Below are 22,019 nucleotides of genomic sequence, written 5' to 3'. Positions count from 1 at the left end.
GGAATAAATTCTGCTCATATATGTTTCTTTTCTCTATGAGGGTATTTCTTTTCTCTATGAGGGTAGGTCAAAAGCCATTCTTTTGGCTAGGATTAAAAACTGGAATATCAGAGACTGTTTATATTAGTTTGTCTGTCTGGTTCCCAAATTTTAAAAAATGAAATAAATAGGTGATTCACTCTGATAAGCATCTTAAAATTAGAAGTTCTTTTAGAATCACAACAGGATTCTTCCACATTGAGGCAGTTGTCAATCAGTCTCTGTCTTAAAATTCTTATTAAGAGAAGAAATTTTGTAGTGGAGATCAAATTTTGTAGATTTTGTAGTGGAAGAATCCAAGGCAAAATTATTAATAATTATGGCAGTGAAGTAGCACACTAATTCTAAGAAAATACACTCATAAAATTTAAACATGACAAAATCTGAATTTGGTTTCCAAATATAATGGGAAAATATGTACATTATTAGGTATGTTTATCAGCTAATATACATAAGTGAAGTCGCTCAGTCATCTCCGACTCTTTGTGACCCCGTGGACTGTAGCCCACCAGGCTCTTCTGTCCGTGGGATTCTCCAGGCAAGAATACTGGAATGGGTTGCCATTTTCTTCTCCAGGGGATCTTCCCAACCCAGGGATCGAACCCGGGTCTCCTGTACTGCAGGCAGATGCTTTACCCTCTGAGCCACCAGGGAAGCCAAACCCCTTTTAAGAAGTCATACTCACTTAAAAATCAGCATGATATTTGAGGTGCTTCCTAATGCAGCAGAAAAAAGGGTAAGTATTTGCACTATTATGTAAATATAAAATTTTCTTTTACAGTCATCACTTTTCGGGCATTCACCCAACTTCATTGAGTTATTTTTGCTCTGGAAACCATTTTCTTCCACACAACTACAGTTATGAAACACCTAAAAAATAGTTTTTGAAATATTACAGAATATATTTGCAAAATATGACTGGGCTATGAATATATTCCATTATATTTAAAGACATCTCACTCATTTAAGCTAAAATATTTACAGTTTTAAAGAAAATATTCTAACAATGTTAAGTATTGAAAGGCATAATAGTTTTCTGGATTCCTTTCTAGATAAAAAAATATTTTTAATAAAATATTAAAAGTTAATACTTTTCAGTTATCCCTAAATTAAAAATTAGGAAAGAGTATAAAAAAGTAATGTCTAGAACTCTGTAAATAATTTTCTCATTAATATGAAAGTTTAGAATATTTCTCTACTACTCACTTTTATTTTCTATAGCACACTTACTTACTCTCTTTAGCAATTTCTATGATGTGGGACGATCCCCGGGTAGGAATTGTCTAGTGAATCCAGAAAATATGGTAGTTTGGGAGGGGCCAAACCCAGGACTAAGTCCACCCACCAGACCATAGCAGAGGTCAAGGCAAAAGGAACCAGGCAGAGATGCTAGAATTATGCTTTGGCCAGCAAACACACCATTCGATTGCATAGTGACAGATTATAGGATAAATAATGCCATTACCCAAGAGGTTCAGCACAGCAAAATACCCTAAAGGTTAGGGCTCAGCAGGAGAAAATTTAGGAACAAATGATTTTAGAGACTTACTTTAGCAGGCAATTTATGGGGCTAGATGGCTTTAATAAATTCTTTTCTGAGTCTAAGCTAAACCAATGTTTAAGGGAAGTTTGAACCCGTTAATGCCAAAGACAAAATACTGAGGGAGGAACTGAGGAAGAATTTGAATTCATACTTATTTGATGACCGAGTTTTACCTTTTCACTAAGTGTAGTATGGAGAAGCTCTTTATATAGCAAGTCCATTGGTCAATAAAACCAAACTTAGGTACAAAGAACATTATTTTGAGTGATTAAGAAGGGATGACATATTACTAAGAATTTGGTAAAAGACACTCCCTGGTGGTCCCCAAATGATAAAATCATTGCTAGTTTTAAGATGTTTTCATAGTAGACAGAGCTCTCTTTAGGATTCCAACATCATGTCGCTTCCAGCCCTTCACGCATGGACATGGTGGAACAATGTATTAAAAGGGCAGTCTTAGTGAGAGGCACTAACTATAGCCATAAATATGAGATGTGGTTTTTTTTACGTATAGTCTTTGGGGAATTTTTGTGCAAATTTATGTTTCAGCTTCAAAGAACCTAGGTTCTTCAAAGTCCTTGGTACCATTCATTTATGCAATTAACATGACTATGAGCAAGAAAAACGATGGAAAAAATTTGAAAAGCAAAGACAAAAGGATGTGGTAGAGAGCAATGATCATATTGGATGATATTGCTAACACTGGTGATAGGAAAATGGCCCAGGAAATGAGATATTCAGTGGATTGGAAGTGGAATGGATAACACCGTGGATGATGCCCAGCTGTTGGAAGTTACCTAGGGAAGAACTCATAATTTGCATGGAAGGGGATATTTTTAGTGAAGAAGGCAATGGCATTCCTATGGGAGATGTTAGCAATAGGTAAGCAGAATATTGTTACCTTGGATAGGAGAAGTGCCAGTTTTGAAAAAAAAATCAAAATTAGAAGTCAAAAATTGGACAGTCAAGTGAGTTGCTGCTGCTGCTAAGTCGCCTCAGTCATATCCGACTCTGTGCGACCCCATAGACGGCAGCCCACCAGGCTCCCCTGTCCCTGAGATTCTCCAGGCAAGAACACTGGAGTGGGTTGCCATTTCCTTCTCCAGTGCACGAAAGTGAAAAGTGAAAGTGAAGTCGCTCAGTCGTGTCCGACTCTTCATGACCCCTTGGACGGCAGCCTAACAGGCTCCTCCACCCATAGGATTTTCAAGTGAGGAGGAAGTCTTAATCAATTTCTTGGGAAGTTGAAGGATATTGAGCTTAGAGATAAGATCTCTAGAATCTGTGTGCAAGACAGCACATAAATGGCTGTTCATCTAGCTTGACAAGGGATTGGCTCAAGACTTCCGCTTAGCATTTGAAGGGTTGAGTACCTCCAACCGAATGGAAATCATATCCTTTAGTCAAATGAAGTGCTTTCTAAAGATCTAAGTGTTCTTAAATTTCAAAAGGCCATAGTCTTATAAACACAAGAAGAAAAAGTGGGAGTATTCTCCTGAGAATTCAAGCCAAGAAAAACCTATTGTGTCTCAGGCAGGATTTTATGTGGGGCTTTGTTTACATATTACAGCCATCACAATGACAAGCAATAAGGGGAATCTTTTTCTATCTCTTTGCTGGGGACCTTAGTTGTAAAAATATCTGACACATCATTATCAAAGTTTAATAAGTTACATTAAATCTGCAACTTTGATTAAGGAGAAGTAAAAACTAATACTCACAATAGACTTTTTGCTGCCACTTGAAGATGTACATCCTGCTAAACAAGGTGACATGTAAGTTATTCCATTGCTCCCACAGAGTGGTTCCCATTGAGTTGGGTCACAATTGCAGTCTGAGTTGCAATAAGAAAGTGGTACATTTACATGCGATGCCACTGGAGTATTTCTGGAAATATATGATAGACATGTATCAGAGAGAGAAGAGAGAAAGAAGGGGAAAGAGGAAAAAAAGATGAGGAGGAGAAAAAGAGAAGGAAAGGGAAAGGATGAGAGAGGAAGAGGAGAGGAGGAATAATGGAAAGTGTTGTCTTTAAATTAGAGAAATTTTGCTTTTCCAAAATGACAAAGTTTATTTTTGGTGCTTATTAATTTTCTCACCTTTTATCACTACCCGGACACTATTTATTATGTAGAAAAAGTAAAACACAAAGAAGAGACCAAAGAGGGTAGGTCTTTACGAGGCTATTAAAAAATTACTTTAAAAAAATCACTTCATTTTTCTGAAAATGATTCTGTTCAGTAGGGTCATGGCATTAGGCTAAGGTTCTTCCCAGCTCACTGTAAAGTCCCATGAATCTGTGAATGTTACTCAACTAGTTTGAATTTTAAAATCTATACTTTAACTACAGAAGAAAATAATTCAACATGGACAAAGGAGAATACTTAAGGATCATTTTTTTAAATCAAGAGCAATATAATCAATTGAGAGAGACTAGAAAAGCTTCATAAGAAACTACAACAAATTTTATAATAATTTACTGTAAAACATAGTTGTGCTTATGAAATATAATCTTATGGCTATATTTATAAAACAAACTATTTGCACAGTTAATTTTCTGACTACAGATTAAAAAAAATTCTTGTTTTTGGTAAAAATCTTGATAAATTATCTTTGAATGAGAAAATAATTTTCACAAAGAAAGAAAAAGGTAGACTCAGAAATTCTGTAATCAATAATTTTACTAAAAGCATCTAATGTCTAATCCCGCTTGGAGACATATAACAGATGGGGAGTACTTTAGCATAATGATTAATAACCCAGTCCAGACGTTTCAATTAGACAGTCCTGGGCTCCCATTAGGTCTGCCACCTCGTAACAATGTGGCTTCACTTTCTAAAATCAGGTTTGCCATTTGTAAGTCATAAATCCTCATCGAAATTTGTTTTGGAAAGGTATTAGTTTAGCTGTTCTCAAACTTTCTGTTTTCAGCAGCGTTTTCACTCTTGAAAAGTATTGAGGATCCTAAAGATTTTTTCTTCAAGTGGGTTCTATTTAGTGATATATATATATATACACACACACTAGAGATTAATAGCAGTAAAAAATTAATACATGAGAACGCACAAGTGCACACATCCTTAGCCATCAGACTGATATTATTGTCACATATCTTGTAGCCTTAGAAAATATCACTATACAAGCGCTGGAAACTCTGTTCATCACCCTGTAATATCCTAAATGGGAAAAGAATTTTGAAAAGAATAAATACATGTATATGTATAACTGAATCACTTTGCTGTACACCTGAAACTAACACAACATTGTTAATCAAGTATACTCCAATATAAGATTAAAAAAAAAGAAAATATCACTAGATACTCATGAGAAAATGAAAAAGGAAAACACTGTATGCGAGACAGCAAAAGAGACACAGATGTATAGAACAGTCTTTTGGACTCTGTGGGAGAGGGATGGTGGGGGATGATTTGGGAGAATGGCATTGAAACATGTATAATATCATATAAGAAACGAATCGCCAGTCCAGGTTCGATGCAGGATACAGGATGCTTGGGGCTGGTGCACTGGGATGACCCAGAAGGATGGTATGGGGAGGGAGGTGAGAGTGGGGTTCAAGATTGGGAACACGTGAACACCCGTGGCGGATTCATGTTGATGTATGGCAAAACCAATACAATACTGTAAAGTAATTAGCCTCTAATTAAAATAAATAAATTAAAAAAGGAAAACACTATCTTGTATTAGTATAAAAATAGTTTAGAATTTGTTGGCCCTCTGATAAAGTCTATAGGTTCTCAGACCACATTCTGAGAACCTCTGCACTAAGTCATACTTTAAAAATTTACCCCAGTGACTAGCATTTCATAAATGCTGCATATATACATTCTGTTAATAGTCATCACTAGAGGATGAGTTTCATGAGGGCACTGATATAGCCTGTAAACCTTGATCTTTAAGGAGGCACTTAGTGCAATTTTACTGAATTAAAAGTCACATAGAAGTCTAGCTGCCTTCTTTGACTAGACAGCACTGTTACTGTACTGTTTTCAGGGACCTGGCTTTAGGTTAAAACCTATATACTTGTGATATGTGAAGTAGCATCATTCTGGAGTCACTGATTGTTTTCAAACAAGTCAAAGTTTCTCCAGGTCTCAACTAGAAAAGGAAGAGGATATAAGAGGGTTGGGTTGTTTAATCTCCAGGGTTCTTTTCCCCCTAAAGTTCAATGTTCTAGGTACTCTGTATTTTGATTAACCAGAGTGAGTGATAGTTGATAGGAATATTCAACAACAAAGAGGACGAGGACAGAGTGGGGAGATAATTCAAGATTAAGTTGGCGAGCCTCTGAGAATAAGATGATGTTAAGTGAATGTGGGAAGATTCAACAAGTTCAAATGGACACCTTATAAGATCCAGAGTTTAAAAGCCCAAAGCCAACAATAAGCAGCGCTAAGAACCATGGTTACTAAACTATGATCCCGGGATCTTTGCTTGTTACTTGATGTGAACTTTCCTAAACCAAAATTGTTGGTTATATTCAGGAGATGACAATAAATCTTCATAGAATTAGAAAGTACATTAGTAGGGGCCAGAGGTTTGGGGTGGAGAGCATGGGGAAAGGCAATGGGGAAGTAGTGTTTAATGGGGACAGCGTTTCAGTTTAGGAAGGTTAAAAATTCAGGAGATGGATTTTGGTGAGATTTGTATAGAAATATGAATGTACTTAGTAGGCACTGAACTGTACAGCTAAATATGGTTAAAATAGTGTGTTTTACGCTGTGTGATGTTTACCACAATAAACAAACAAAGAAAGCTGCACAGGAAGCCTGCCCTTGATTTGGGGTAGAGACCACAGTCCTGGTGACTCAAATGGTAAAGAATCTACCTTCAAGTCGGGAGACCCAGGTTTGATCCCTGGGTTGGGAAGAGCCCTTGGAGAATGGAATGGCAATCCACTCCAGTATTCTTGCCTGGAAAATTCCATGGACAGAGGAGCCTGGTGGGCTAGAGTTTATGGGGTCACAAAGAGTTGGACACAACTAACATTTTCACTTTTCACTGTAGTACTAGCTATACTGCACAATGTGTGATAATAATGAAAAGTAGAAGTTTTCTAGGCTTAATATGCTATTATATGTATAGAATATCAATTCTAGTGCTAATAAAGATAATACCAGAAAACATAATAGGTTTGCATAAGAGGAGAACTCAGCACAATATAAGAGTTTTCTTATAAAGATAATTGTTAAACATCAAAATTAACTGCAGATAAAGATTTTTCAGTCACTTTTGGAAAATGTCATTTATGTTTCTCTCATGAGTCATCCAAGACTGTAGTAGTTAGGACTAAGAGATTTGGAGTCAAAACCTTCAGATTTGAGTCAGAATCATATAATCTGTGACTCTCTCTAAGTTTTGCTCTTCTTAGCTATAAAATAGTGACAAAAGCTCCTATCATTCACTGTAAACACCCCATAAGTAATAACTATTACTATTACAGACTATGTAGATTTTCTTTTATGTGTCCATTTTTTTTTAAAGAATTTTATTTTATATTGGAGTACAGTTGATTAACAATGATTTGTTAGTTATAACTTTTCTTTAAGGAGGGAAAAAACGGATTTTAAGAAATGAATCTTTTGAGATCTTAAGAAATGTTATAAGAATTTATAAATTGACAGTCCTCTCAGCTTAAAGTTTAGTAAAGATTGGTATCTGCCTTGCTTTTCTTACATTCTCTTACATTAAATAGCGTACATATTGTGCAACTGATATATTGATATATACAAACCCATCATAGGTCAGGGTTAGTCCGGCGACTGATTTGTTTTCACAGATTAGTGCAAAATTTATTAGATGAAATAGGAAGGACGTCATATGGGCACAAAGTGAAAATTTGGCAATTCCAACCAAGGTAAACTTGAACTTTTTAACAATAAATCCTCCTGTAAACATTCCAGCTGCCAAAGATGGTATGGATATGAATCCTAGAAGAGAAAAAAAACGTAATTATGTAATTATATTAATATGGTTATCCCGAATGTCTTTATGTGTGAAATGCTATCTATCAACCAAATTAACCCAATCTTGTTATTTCTTAAACAGAAGACTCACAGTGTAGGATGAAGGTAGGGGACTAGTGTACCATGTGGAAGAGACAAAAATAATTTCTCCCTGCCAATGCTAAAGGTTTAGCTTCCCAGTAGCAAAAGTCAGTGACTGAGAATATTTGTATATCTAACATATTGTTTCTATAACGTACTTTTTGTTCTCTTCCTGGAAAACTACAACAAAGTATCATCTTCCTGACTCTGAGACTTTTTATCCTATCACCTAAATCCTATATATTTCTTTAAAATGAGGATTTCCTATCCTTAAAATCTTACTATAAATTTTCCCACTACTTTAGATTTGAATACTTAAATTAATATCTCTTCTTTATTAATCTAAACACACATATGCCCTGAGGTGATAAACAGGCCTGTATGTGGTGTCACGAATAACTGATTCCCCTTATAACTTTCATTTCATAGTCCTGCAAGATTTGTTAAAGATGAAGATTCTTTTAACAAAAAAATTAGGCTGAGAACCTTATTAGGAGTTAAATTTATAGTTTTCAGTTCTCCAAAATCACTGTAGATGGTGATTGCAGCCATGAAATTAAAAGACACTTACTCCTTGGAAGGAAAGTTATGACCAACCTAGATAGCATATTCAAAAGCAGAGACATTACTTTGCCAACAAAGGTCCGTCTAGTCAAGGCTATGGTTTTTCCTGTGGTCATGTATGGATGTGAGAGTTGGACTGTGAAGAAGGCTGAGTGCCGAAGAATTGATGCTTTTGAACTGTGGTGTTGGAGAAGACTCTTGAGAGTCCCTTGGACTGCAAGGAGATCCAACCAGTCCATTCTAAAGGAGATCAACCCTGGGTGTTCTTTGGAAGGAATGATGCTAAAGCTGAAACTCCAATACTTTGGCCACCTCATGCGAAGAGTTGACTCATTGGAAAAGACTCTGATGCTGGGAGGGATTGGGGGCAGGAGGAGAAGGGGACGACAGAGGATGAGATGGCTGGATGGCATCACCGACTCAATGGACGTGAGTTTGAGTGAACTCCGGGAGTTGGTGTTGGACAGGGAGGCCTGGCGTGCTGCGATTCATGGGGTCGCAAAGAGTCAGACATGACTGAGCGACTGAATTGAACTGATCCCACAACAATTGAGCCTGTGCTCTGGAGCCCAGGAACCACAGCTACTGAGCCTGTGTGCTGCAACTACTGGAGCCTGCACTCCACAGAGCCGGTGCTCCACATCAAGAGAAGTCACCACAATGAGAAGCCCGCACACTGCCATGAAGAGTAGCCCCTGTTCATCACAACTAGAGAAGGTCCTTGCAACAATAACCCAGCACAGCCAATAAATAAAGGAATAATATTATAAAAAATAACATGAGATGCAACTTCAAAGGCAGAACAATGGTAATATCACAAGATGGATGGATCCGATAAAATTTGAAAAAAAGAAAACTATGTTTAATAAAACAGGAAATTGCCTTCACAACAAAATATCACTTGGAACTCATTTACTCGGTAGTTTATCGTTTATAAAGCAAACATAAACAATGGGTCTTACCAAGCAAAATGCTCGTCTCAGATGCTGAATTGCCATACTGCTGCTCTACGTATTTGAACACATAAGTAATAGAACCAATATGGCTGCTGGCTTGTAGCAGTGTCAAAAATAATGTTAAAACATACAAGGGATTGGTAAGGATGCTTTTCAAGGACTGGAGGAAACCTATAAAAACATCAAAAGAAAGAAAATATAATGCAGCTTAAATATACATTAATATCTTAATCTGGTAAATATAATTTATATGACTTAAAATTCCATAAGTATATAGCACAAAAAGTCAGAGTAATCTGCAATTCTACTGCCAGAAGTTTTCTTAAAATATATTACTTCCATTCTTTCCATATGTACATTCATATTTTTATGAATAAACTAAATAAAATGAACTATTTATTTTGTTCATTTTATTCCCAGATGGGATCAAGCATTCATGCTGTTTGTTATAGCAACTTGCTTATTCACCTCATATTTGACTAATAGCACTCTACCATACCTGCATCCATATTAGTTCATTTATTCATTTATTTAACAAATATTTGGGTTTTGATTGGGTACCATGTAATATGCTAGGCACTGAAGGAACAAAAGCTAATGAAATGTCTCTTATTTATTAGCATTTAATAGTATAATGATTATATTAATAATATAATTATTAAGTAGAAATTTACCTTAAAAATAGTATGAACCCAAAGCTCACAAAAATAGAATACTAAGGTTCAAAAATCATAAAGGTTAATTTAGTACCAGGACTCAAAACTGTTTTTCTGGTATATAGTTTCTACCATAAAATACTGCCTCAATAATTCTGGCAGTAATAGCAATCACCTTTATTAAAGAGATATTGTGTCTCAAATGACATTATGACAACAGTAGGCAAAAAGCCGTGCCTACAGACAGGAGTGCAACAAATCCATAATTTCTGTACCTAGCAAGAATTATGTGATTTCAGTCTATGATCACCAGGTTAACCAGCTGCAATGGGAGTTAAAGTGAAAAGAACTACTTAGAAAAACAGTGGAAAGTATCAAAGTCTAGCAAGACTGAACCAGATATCATTCTTGAGAAATGGATGGTATGGACTTTGAAATATCTTGTGCTGTACAACTCTAAAGGTTTCCATCAAACATGGTCAGAATCAAACCTTCTATTCAATGGTAATTAAGAAATAGCTTCATCTGCTTATAATAATAAGAAAAAAGATTAGGGCAAAGGACATAGAAGACGAAAGAAGAAGATGTATGGAAATTTATAGCAGGGATAAATAATATTTAAAATTATTAGGTCAAAATGCTAAACTGTGCTCCATGAGACTCCCCAATCAGGAAGAACCATTGACTTGTGAGGCATTCTATGTGAGTTGTGATATTTGATCAAAAGAAATAAGACATATAGGTTCACCAAATCCTTGAATTTTTGAGGTGACTGAGAACTTGGACATCATTTGTACTTCTACATAATCATGATCCATTATGTAACCGGAATAACTGGATCAATAAACAACTCAAGTGACATTAAGCTGATTATTTCAGAAAGAAAGTGCTCCATTTTTGGTCAATTCTCCATGTTTACAAATTGTTTCTTTAATGAACTGAAAGCTTTATTTCTTTCTAATCAATTAGTCTTATTTCTGTTCAAATTAGATATATATTTTTTCTGACTAAAACTTCTTAGTTATTTCACCTGTTCCTAGTAGCACATATGAAGGACCTCTTTGCTATCTTTTTTTTTGTTTTGTTTTGTTTCAGCTGTTTAAAGTCAAAGATCTTAATTTTTGGCTTCTTTTTAAAGAAAGCTCTTCTAAGAATTACATATGAAAGATCACGCGTAAATCACACTTCTTCGTGGATTAATAAAAATACAGTTTTCATGATTTGTAAAAATCTGTTTTTAGGGGATCCAGAGAGCTGGAAAAATGCTGCTGGGTTTCTCTGGCCTACCACTGAATTGTCTATAAGTCAATTAGAAGGACGCATGTGTATCGTGGGTACATTATTTCCCACCAAGAGAAACAGAGCCTCAGCATCTGGACCGTGCTTATCTCAGGAAATTGGCAGTGACTGGCTCTGAAGGGAAGTTGGTTCTGCTGGAGCGGCACGGGGGCGCTGCTTCCTTCCAGGGGAAGTGGGCACAGATGCAGACCCCCGCGGAGCTTGGGGCACAGCCGGTGACTCATTCACTGCTCTTCACCAGCCAGACCTCGTTGCGACGTCCGTAGGGCTTCATGGGAGGGTCATACCCGGTGCAGAAGTAGAAGTCAGTCTGGTACTTGGCTGTGCTCTCCAGGGCGGACCGCAGCTGGGCGGCTTGGGCAGCGTAATCAGCTGCCTTAGCATAACCACCAAACTGCATGGAATAGACAGTGATGCCTTCCCTGTCTTCGATCTTAATGCTGTCATCGCTGGGAGCTGGCGGGTCGCTTTGAAACTTGTTTGGAATCCGGAACCAGACTTTTAATTTCTTCTGTAGGTCCCCATCGTCACTGGGGAACACAGCAAAGGAAATAGGAACTGTCATCCCCATTCCGAGTCCCTTATCATTGGAGCCTCCCACATACTTCATGACTTTCGGCATTGCCTCCCTCAGAGCCTCATCCACAGGCTTATCTGTCACTTCCACTGTGGCAAACTTCCCGCCTTCACAGGCCCTCTCCTCATAGAAGACATCTCCCTTGCTCCCTTTGCTCAGGACCTGCCAAGGCCAAGTCTCTACGCTCCCGAACAGCGAGTTCTTGATCAAGCCCAACATGGTGTCGCCCGGGTGCTCAGGACGCGCGGGGAAACACGGGGTAGGGGATAAGGGCTGGCGCAGCCGGCCGGAGCAGGGATCCAGGGCGAGCGCGGGAGCTCTTTGCTATCTTATATTGGTCACTATCTTGCAACCACAGTTGATAATATAGATGATATTAATAATTGTTCTAATTTTGTATTTTCATTTTCCTCCCCATTCTTTCTGGGCTTACAGTCAACCATGTTCCTTACAGGTTTAAATAATCAACTACTTTTAATGGATTTAATTTGCTGCAGTATGAAAATAGCATAAATTGGATGAAAATTCAATGCGATGCTATTTTTATTGTGCATATTAATTTCAAAAAGCTCTTCAGTGATGTGCTGGTAAATGTTTAACAACTGATTCTTGGGAGCACAATGCCTGATTTGAGTATTTCCCAATTTTGGTAGTAAGTGGTGGTAACTTCTCCCATTTGGCCAATTTCAAGTCACCAATGTAGTCGAAAAATTAAATCTCTCATGAGCCCATACAAGTAACACCACTGCTTTCAGATTAGGGCAATGGAGAGGAGAAAGTAACAATAAAAGGAGTAGATGGAAGAGCTAACCAGAGGGAGAGCTTGGGCTACACTAACAATCTCTAACGTCACTTCAGCTTTAACTTGAAAGGTTGCCAAGGGTTCAGGTGTTGCTCTGCTTTGACTCTTACTGCTCCACTATGGCTGTGTGATTTGAAAACTGCACTGTTAACATCTCATTATTTCAACCATCTTGCTCTGACTGCTGCTGATCAATCACAGATTAGTGCTCCTAAGTTGTTCTTTGGCAGTTTATGTTGGAAAGGAAAATCACTATCCTGTGCTATGGAGGATTCTTATTCATATGACTGACTCCAATACTCTTTGCTACTACTCTTGTTTCTACTTCATTTTTGAATATTTAGGTAAGCAATATTTTCTATATAAGTACCAAGAAGACAATCTTACTCTAATTATCTAGAAAGAAACTTGATCTGATTTCCTTCTGCATACTCCATGTCTCCACCTAAGTATAAAGTTGCCCAATTTATAGGCACTCAGAATTCCTTATATAAGCACTATATGGCTGTTGTCTATATTCTTGTTACAACCTCACTGTACTTAAATACTTGAAAAACAGAGGCAATACTCTATTATCAGGGCATAATCTGATTCCTGGTACCATTTGTGAAGCAAAAGAAAGGAAGGGAGGGAGGGAAATAAAGAAGGGAAAGAAGGAAAAGAAGGAAAAGAGAGAAAGGAAGGAAGGAAGCGAGAGAAAAAGCAAGAAAGAAAAAGAGAGAGAGTCCTTTTAACTCATAATTTGCACTATATAATTTGGAAATGACTATATACTCTTTGGTTTACTAATAATAGATAGTTTTTTAACCTTTAACTGGTTTATCCCTGCTAAAGACCACAAGCGAATCCTCTTCTCTACAGAGCTGATATGTGTTCAGAAAATATTATGAAGTTTTTTAGTAGGAATCTTAGAAGACTAATCCAGCCAAATTTAGCACAGAAGAACACTGACTTTAGATGACTTGAGTATGACGTTATTTTGGAATATTTCTCTCTTTCACTGGGATTAACAACTCCAAACTGACTATAAATGTGAAATACTTACCAGTTACAGTGTCAGTAACATTTTGTCCAGTCTTGGTCAAACTAGCCATTTGACTCTTTTCTTCATTTTTCATAGGCAAAGATACTGAGGATGCTGAAGCTTTTTTTTCTTTATTTGGTTTATTCAAAGTTTTGGGCAAGAAAAAGAATGGTATAGAAGAAATAATGGCTATTAGTCCAGCCGCAAGGAAACCAAGCCACCAAGCACCAACCCAACGAGAGTCCTTAGGAGTTATTCTGATAGTGCCTAGAATAAAGAATTAGAAGAAGCCAGTCAAAAATCATTTTGAAGTGCAATAATTTTGGGGAAATATTGGTAATAATTGCTGTACTTCATAGATGAAGAAAGTAAATGATGTTTCATCCACTCTGAGACAATGTTTTCTTTTTTTTCACACATTTTCATTTTTGAAATAAGGGTAAGTCTAACGTTTAAAGACATCTTACGATTGCTCTTGTCTAGGAATCAGTCACGACACTGTTGTCATTGATGGAGTCTATGTGAACTTGATGGCTTTTGTGTTGACATGACTGAACAGCTGTCCTTGTGGAACAATTAAAGCCTGCAAACTATTTAAGGGCCAACTTTGGAATTCCTTGGTGGCTCAGCGGAAAGAATCCAACTGCCAGTGCAGGAGACACAAGAGATGGCAGGTTCTATTCCTGGGTTGGGAAGCTCCCATGGAGTAGAAAATGGCAACCCACTCCAGTATTCCTACCTAGAAAATTTCATGGACACAGGAACTTGGCCGACTGAAGTCTATGGGATCACAGAGTTGGACATGACTGAGCATTACAACGATGGCAATATGGAAGGCATGACTCCTCACTGTCTGAAAACTTATATTGGCATCATCTTCTGAGGTCAAGAAATCACCAGCAATGAAACTTATAGCAGTCTGCTAGAAATTCTCAGAGCTAATAGTAAGGTTCTCCCACCTCCCCACTAGAACCTGCATTTCCAACTCTTTGACACCACAGGGGATGATAATGGTGAAGATATATACATACTGAAACTCCGAGTTCAAAATCTGAACTCAAAATTTTAGGGAAAATTTAATCATTTTATTTCAATAATATTTTCCCTTAAAGTATGTGCTATATTTGTGTGTGTCAGTCACTCAGTTGTGTCCGACTCTTTGCAATCCCATGGACTATAGCCTGCCAGGCTGCTCTGTCCATGGAATTTTTCAGGCAACGATATTGGAGTGGGTTGCCTTCTCCAGGGGATCTTCCTGACCCAAGGATCGAGCTGGGTCTCTTGCATTGCAGGCAGATTCTTTACCTTCTGAGTACCAGGGAAGTCCATGTGCTATATCTAAACAGGTATAAATGAGCTGTTTCAGTGGGTATAAAGTAAACATTCTAATAAGGAAGTACCACACACACAAACACACCCTAGAAATTTGAAGAACAAGAATCGTATTGTTACTCTTTGATCTATAAGAAAAACTCTTTAACACGAGAAAACATTGAATTGATATAAAGAAGTAAATTATTCATTCTGTTTACTGAAGTGGTTTTAAACTATGCATAGATCTGAGTTTAAAATTGATTTGCATGTTCATATTATTTCATAATCAGCAACTCTAGTAGACTTTAGAAATGATTGGTAAAATCAGAGACTCCATGTATATGCCAAGTACTTATTCATCATCTGTCAGAATGTCACCTTGGTAACATTTTTTTTGTGCTCTATCCCTGGTCTACACAAAAGAACGAGAGATCATAACCTGTCTAGACACAGCCTTCTGAAGTGTTGCTTCACACACCATCATAAAAATTGGAAGATTCTAATGGAAGTCTGGATTTCTAGATTTTCTTAAAAACCAATCAGTAGATTTTGTCAATGCTGGATCCTGATTTCTGCATGAAAAGGATAGGTTGAGCCTGAGAAATAAATTCATTTTCAAGTGTGTTCAGAGGGTAGTTCACCACCACCAGTTCTTACAAGTTTAACCATCATACTTAACACTCTTTATTCACTTGTTATCTTGTTGGTTCCTTTGGCATTGGAGCTTGCCATATTATGTTTACATCACACCCATGACTGACTAAGAGAAGATGTAATTAAGTCTTGACTTTCAGTGGTAGAAATGGGATTACCATGTATCTAAAACACTATGAGTAGTAATTTCTGACTATAGAAAAGAGGTTACAAAACTATCATTCCAAAGATTTTAATAACCATTTACTTCTAGGTTCCTGGTGGTAAAAACAATGATGAACCTGGAAGTGAATGAATGGAAACATAGAATATGATTCACACATCCAAAATAGAAGACATAATGTATTCCATCAGGCCCACATTTTAGTTTTATATTAAAATACTTGCAAGATTGTGGTTATCATTGGACTGCTGTGAGGTCTACTCTATGTAGCCCTGGTGCAAATCTGATTTGAAAAATCTGATTTGCTTATTTCCAAATGCTAATTACTTTATAACAATATAGTGAGATGGCATATCAGTGTACAAATATTTGTGGCTCATTGTGATAAAGACTACAGTAAAGACCTGCTCTTGGTGATCAACAGGGGTGTTTATCTTTTGGTGCCAGTAGAAGATGGTGAAGTAAGGCTTCTCTGAAGAGGAGTCAAATTTTAGAAGAGACTTTAAACTATGTAGATAGAGAGGGTTTTCTAAGAAATGCAGGTAAGTGACATCAGAGGGCCTACTGAGAGACCTGCAATTAATTTGCAATTATTTTGGATGAAGTCATCTTAAGTTTCTTAAATTTTCTTATTTTGTGCTTAGCTGTGAAAGCCTGATTTAGCTAGCTATGTGTGTGCTCAATTGTGTCAGACTCTGTGACCCCATGGACTGTAGGTCCCCGGGCTCCTCTGTCTATGGAGTTTTCCAGGCAAGAATACTGGAGTGGGTTGCCATTTCCTACTCCAAGGGATCTTCCTGACCCAAGGACTGAACTAGCATCTCTTGCATCTCCCACACCGGCAGGCAGATTCCTTACCACTAGCACCACTTGATGTTGACAGGAGATGTATTTTATTTTTATTATACATATTAACACATTTCCTGTTTGTAACTTTTGATGATTAGTCTGCAAAAAGCCACTGAAAGAATGAATTCACTTATTTGGAAGAATGCTGTCATGTACTTCAAAAGCATTATCATGTTACCTTGTTCTGAGAGTACTTACTCAGATCCACGTATCCAATATCCACATACATTTTAGAAAACTGAGATACCAGTATAAAGCCAATGATTGGACCAATCATTGTTACTGCAAGCAAATTACCTAGAAACATTATAAAACATTTTTATCAAATGCCAATAATACATGGTTCTTATTAAATTTTTAAAAGTAATACTACTTAATATATTTCTCCAAATAACTTTTCATTAAATAAAAGACTGAGTTGAGGAGCAGTGTTATTTCAAGTTACACCCAGGGAAAGTAACCATAAAATCTACTCTTTTCTGTACATTACCTAAATACAAAGAAGAATGTCCTTCTTCAGCAAAATCATCGATGTAAGAAATCCCCAAGGGCCCAATAGGGGTTTCCCCAATTCCACGAAGCATATTACCCATGAGAACATATATCCACATATATGACCCAGAATCCTTTTCCAAACCTACGTAGACAAGAGAATGCTTTATTTTAAACATTAATCTTAGCATTCCTATTAAAAACTCAACTAATGCAACTCTTTAATTATTCCATTTAAAGTGTTTTGTTCTTTTCTAATTGTAAGAATGATTTATAGTCACATTACAGAATTTGACAATGTAGAGAAACACAAAGCAAACAAGTAAAATGATCTGTAATCCCACCACACAGAGAGCCACTTCTGATGTTTGCTTATATCTTTCACATTTTTAGTGAACACAAAAATATGCCTAATATTCTTTATGTTCTTGTAGCAGGATTTTAATGACTGCATCATAGTGTGCTGAATAAGTTTCATCATTTCTTTAATCAGTCTCTTTCCTTGTTTGTTGTTTTTAGCTGCTGAGTCATGTCTGAGTCTTTTGCAACCCCCTGGACTGTAGCCCACTAGGCTCTACTGTCATGGGATTTCCCAGGCAAGAGTAGTGGAGTGCCATGGGATGCCATGATTATAATGATAAATAAATCCTTCTGTATATTCCTGATTATTTCCTTTAAGATAAAGCAATAAAAGTACAATTGCTGATTTAAGCAGATATGCATATTTTTGTCCTTTACCATCTTAAAAACTAACCTCCAAAAGAGAAATTTATACACTCTCTATAATACATAAAATGTGGCTTTTCCCTCTACCTCATTTCTTTTTATTTTTAATCTTTTCCTATCTAATAGGTAGCAAAATCTATAACTAGTACTATAATAAAAGCGATTTGTGTTTTAGTAGGTAAACAATCTTTAATTTGTGTAATAATTTGCATTTTTCATAATGAGTAAAATTACATTTAAATATATTCATGCCACATCCTCTTCTTTTACATTAGTTGCATATTTTCTTTGCCAATTTCATATCAAAATATTTCTTTTTTCTTAATGCTTCTAGAAGCTGTTTATATATTAACAATGAATTTTGTCTTACATACATGAAAATGTTTTCTTATTGTTTTTAAATAAACTTTACTAATAGATAATATAATAGTTTTTATAGATGTAATATAATTGTTAAATTTTAGAATATTTATTTGTGACAGTAATATTCAATAGTGTGAGTTCAATTCTTACCTTTTCCCACTACCTCCAATGACGTTCTATTGGGTAACAAATTTTGGTTAATCGAACAAGTTGGTAAATTTGATGTTGAATTCTCTGATGGATTAAAAGTGGTGTCTTTAGAATACCTGTAACTGTAAGAACATCACTATATTTACTGAATAGTTTTACTTTTCCCAGAAATGCAGAGGAATTTTCCCCTTTAACTGTACCATTCTCTTCTCCAAATTATCAGGATACTCTTTATCAGTTTCCCAGCCTATATGTTAGGAGAAATGATAGGTCAAAGTAAAATAGAAGTGTTTGCTAAGAAATATCATGCAGTACTCCCCAGGCAAGGTGGATTATCACATTACTGTCATCCTAAGAATTCTTATATTCTGGTCAATGTATGAAATATCTTGGTTTCAAGTTTTTAAAAAATTGCTAAGTGCATTTATTCATCCCTTTGAATTATCTTCAAAGATGGTTACAATCTAAACTTTCAAATTTAATTTACAGTCATACTGATTCACCTGCATTTTCCATCAATAATTTACTTGAATTTCTTTCATGGACACACACACACACAGACAGAGTCATATGCTTGACTCCTCAAAACTTAGTTTAAAAAGTTCTAGTCTACTTCAATTTGATAAGGAAGAACTTAATTAGAACAACAGAGATGGACCTAGAATAGGTACAAATGTTGTTATTTAAAAATACATGAATGGATGTAAAGGTATTGTGCTTAGTAAAATAAGTCAGGCAGAGAAAGACAAAGATTGTATATTTTCACTTATATGTGGAACCTAAAAAAATAAAAAGAACATATATAACAAAACAGAAACAGACTCACAGATACAGAGAACAAATGAATGGTTACCAGTGGGAAGAGGATTGGGGGAAGAGAGAGTAAATAGGTTAAAGGGATTAGAGGTACAAACAACTAGGTACAAAAGGAATAAGATACTAAGATGTGATATACAGCACAGGGAATAGAGCCAGCATTTTATAACTGTAAATGGAGTATAATCTATACAAATAATGAATCTCTATGTTATGCACCTGTTACTATTATAATTCATCCACTACACTTCAATAAACAATATAAATTAAAAATACTGAGGTACCCTGTGAGTTCCAAGGGCAACCTACTGTATGCCAGGCATTATGTGCAACTCCAAATCACTGGAAATAAAACACACAGCTTTTGTTATCAAAATATCTTATATCCTCTAAGATAAACGTATATGATGAAAGATACAAAAATGTTAATATGTCAGGTCCTGAGTTGTTGTAAAGGAAAGCAAGATGATCAACTTTGCTTGGATATTGAGAAGGGTGTGGATTAGAGGAAACTTCACAGTGAGGATTCCATAAGAGATGAATTTTGAAGATAGAAAGGAGTTTAACAGGTAGGCAAAGAAGGAAAAATAGTCAAAGCTGTAGAAACACTATGAACAAAAGTATGACCTATTATGGCACATTTGGAAAACTCTAGACCTATAGTGTGGTCCTCAACCATGGGAAGCCGTGTAAAATGAAACTGGGAAGATAGTCAAAGCCAAATCAATGAGTTATCTATATATGCAAATAAACCTAGATATTAATTTGTAGGCAAGAGACTTTCAATACTTTGACTATACCAACAGTGAGAAATATATTTTGCATCACAATCACAATACATACATATCCACACACACACACACAAATTTATAAAACCAAAAAGAAAGTTTCACAGAATAACTGTGTTTTCTTCTATTCTGTTCTATTCTATTCTATCCTATCATATTAAAAAATTGTTAGTCTCAATAATCTGAATTGATTTATTGATCAACAAGTTTGTCAGGATCTGAATTTTGAAAAATACTGCTCTAGGATATTGGGAGTTTTAAGTAGGAGTAAAATAATAAGATTTTTGTTTTTAAAATGAACACCATAGGACTTCATTGCTGGTCCAGTGGTTAAGACTCCAAGCTCTCAATACAAGGGGCCTGGGTTTGATCCCTGGTCAAGGAACTGGATTTCACATATTGCAACTAAAGATTCTGCATACTGCGATGAGTATTAAAGATCTCATGTGGTGCAATAAGACCATTGCAGCCAAATAAATAATTTTTTAAAATAAAAATTACAAAAAGTAAAATGAATACTGTAGTATAGAATGTGAGTTACAATGAAGTTGGGATGGGATGCAGAAAGTCCAGGCCAGAGATGATGAGAAAGAAAAAAGGGACAGCTTTGACATATAGGAGGCAGTAAAAGCAAGATTTGCTGACCACTGGTCATGTATACTGAAGCAAAGAATAAGTCTAAGATGAGATCCTTGACTTTGGTTTGAATCTCTCTGTGGATAAGTGAATCACTGCTGAAAGAGTGAATGTGAAAAATTTGAGCTGGTTTTGGCACAGAGATAAATTCAGTTCTGGATATATGGGTGGAAAATGTTTGTAGGATGTTAGACTGGAGATACCCATGAGGTGGTTGATTACATAAATCTTGAGTATAAGATAAACTCACTGTACAGTGATAGTTAAATTTAATGCATGTACTTGACAGAAATCTTGTAGAGTGTAAAGTGAAGAAGATTCGTAAGGGAACTTAGGCAAGACTGACCGTATGGCGTCAGAAGCAGAAGGAAAGGGTGGGTATGATGGAGAAGCCAAAAGGAGGAAATAAATCAAGAGGGAGTAAGATGATGGAAATAAGAAGGAACAGTACCAGGAAGAAGAAAGACCTTATGAAAATCAAATATAGTAATTAACATAGTAACAAAAAAGCATGGCTGTTGGCATTGATAATGAGTAAGTAATTTATGGAGAAGGCAATGGCCACCCACTCCAGTACTCTTGCCTGGAAAATCCCATGGACAGAGGAGCTTGGTGGGCTGCAGTCCATGGGGTCACAGAGTTGGACACGACTGAGCGACTTCACTTTCACTTTTCCCTTTCATGCGTTGGAGAAGGAAATGGCAACCCACTCCAGTCTTCTTGCCTAGAGAATCCCAGGGATGGCGGAGCCTGGTGGGCTGCCATCTATGGGCTCGCACAGAGTTGGACACGACTGAAGTGACTTAGCAGCAAGTAATTTATATCTTTAGCAGAAACTGCTCATTGGCTCTCGGTATCCATTATTCTCCCCTTTCTATGGTAACAGAATCTAGGATCTTTAGCTGGGAAATCTTTTCCCTTCAAAAACTTTGATGGCTAAACAGAATCATGGGAATTGATTTTGGAGGGATAGGAGTCCATCTTCTCCCCAGATTGTTGACATTCTGATTAAAAGCAAAGTTTCCTTTCTACCGACAATTGCCTCTCAGGTATTGATTTTTGAGTGGTGATCAGTTGGACCTGGGGTCAGTAAATAAAGTCTTATTAAATAGTACCAAAATCTTGTAGGCAAAGACATAAAATATATGTTATAGTAAAAAGTCACAAAAAGCTTTTCTACAAAACTGCATCTGATTTATTGCTATTCCTATTTCAATATCAGTGAGAGCCACGGTAGATAAAACAATGAGTTAATTATTACATAGAAAGTATAATCCATTTCTATACATGCTTAGTGGACATTCTTCTTAAGGGGAATACTTATTTAAAAATAAAAAATAAAATTGTATGATTAATTTACAAGGAAATGATAATTGATAGCATAGAGCCACTTACTATCCCATGAAGAAATGTGGTAAAGCAGTCAAAATACTTCCAGTTCCCATAATAATGCAACCAATTCCAATTAGCTTCGGTCTGTGTAATTTGGCTCCAAAGTAACTCACAAATACAATCACAAGCAAATTTCCTACAAAGAGAACAA

At 36.3% G+C, this 22,019-nt stretch overlaps 1 protein-coding gene and 1 pseudogene across 1 annotated transcript in view; both read right to left on the bottom strand.

Annotated features, from left to right (window-relative positions):
* LOC102286647 (solute carrier organic anion transporter family member 1B3) overlaps positions 1 to 22,019 on the bottom strand; it is an 81,611-nt gene that overhangs the window by 7,505 nt on the left and 52,087 nt on the right. The window contains exons 3-11 of the mRNA XM_005893222.3: positions 21,872 to 22,004; positions 18,237 to 18,358; positions 16,996 to 17,142; positions 16,704 to 16,802; positions 13,547 to 13,792; positions 9,174 to 9,338; positions 7,335 to 7,530; positions 3,304 to 3,469; positions 725 to 909 (exon numbers count right to left, since the gene is read on the bottom strand). Of these exons, the coding sequence (XP_005893284.2) occupies positions 725 to 909; positions 3,304 to 3,469; positions 7,335 to 7,530; positions 9,174 to 9,338; positions 13,547 to 13,792; positions 16,704 to 16,802; positions 16,996 to 17,142; positions 18,237 to 18,358; positions 21,872 to 22,004 (1,459 nt within the window). The remainder of the gene's footprint in view (positions 1 to 724; positions 910 to 3,303; positions 3,470 to 7,334; positions 7,531 to 9,173; positions 9,339 to 13,546; positions 13,793 to 16,703; positions 16,803 to 16,995; positions 17,143 to 18,236; positions 18,359 to 21,871; positions 22,005 to 22,019) is intronic.
* Positions 10,922 to 11,943, bottom strand: LOC102286370 (heme-binding protein 1 pseudogene; annotated as a pseudogene).

The sequence above is a fragment of the Bos mutus genome, chromosome 5 (genome assembly GCF_027580195.1).
Source record: "Bos mutus isolate GX-2022 chromosome 5, NWIPB_WYAK_1.1, whole genome shotgun sequence".
Lineage (NCBI taxonomy): Eukaryota > Metazoa > Chordata > Mammalia > Artiodactyla > Bovidae > Bos > Bos mutus.
This window is presented reverse-complemented; position numbering and strand designations above follow the sequence as displayed.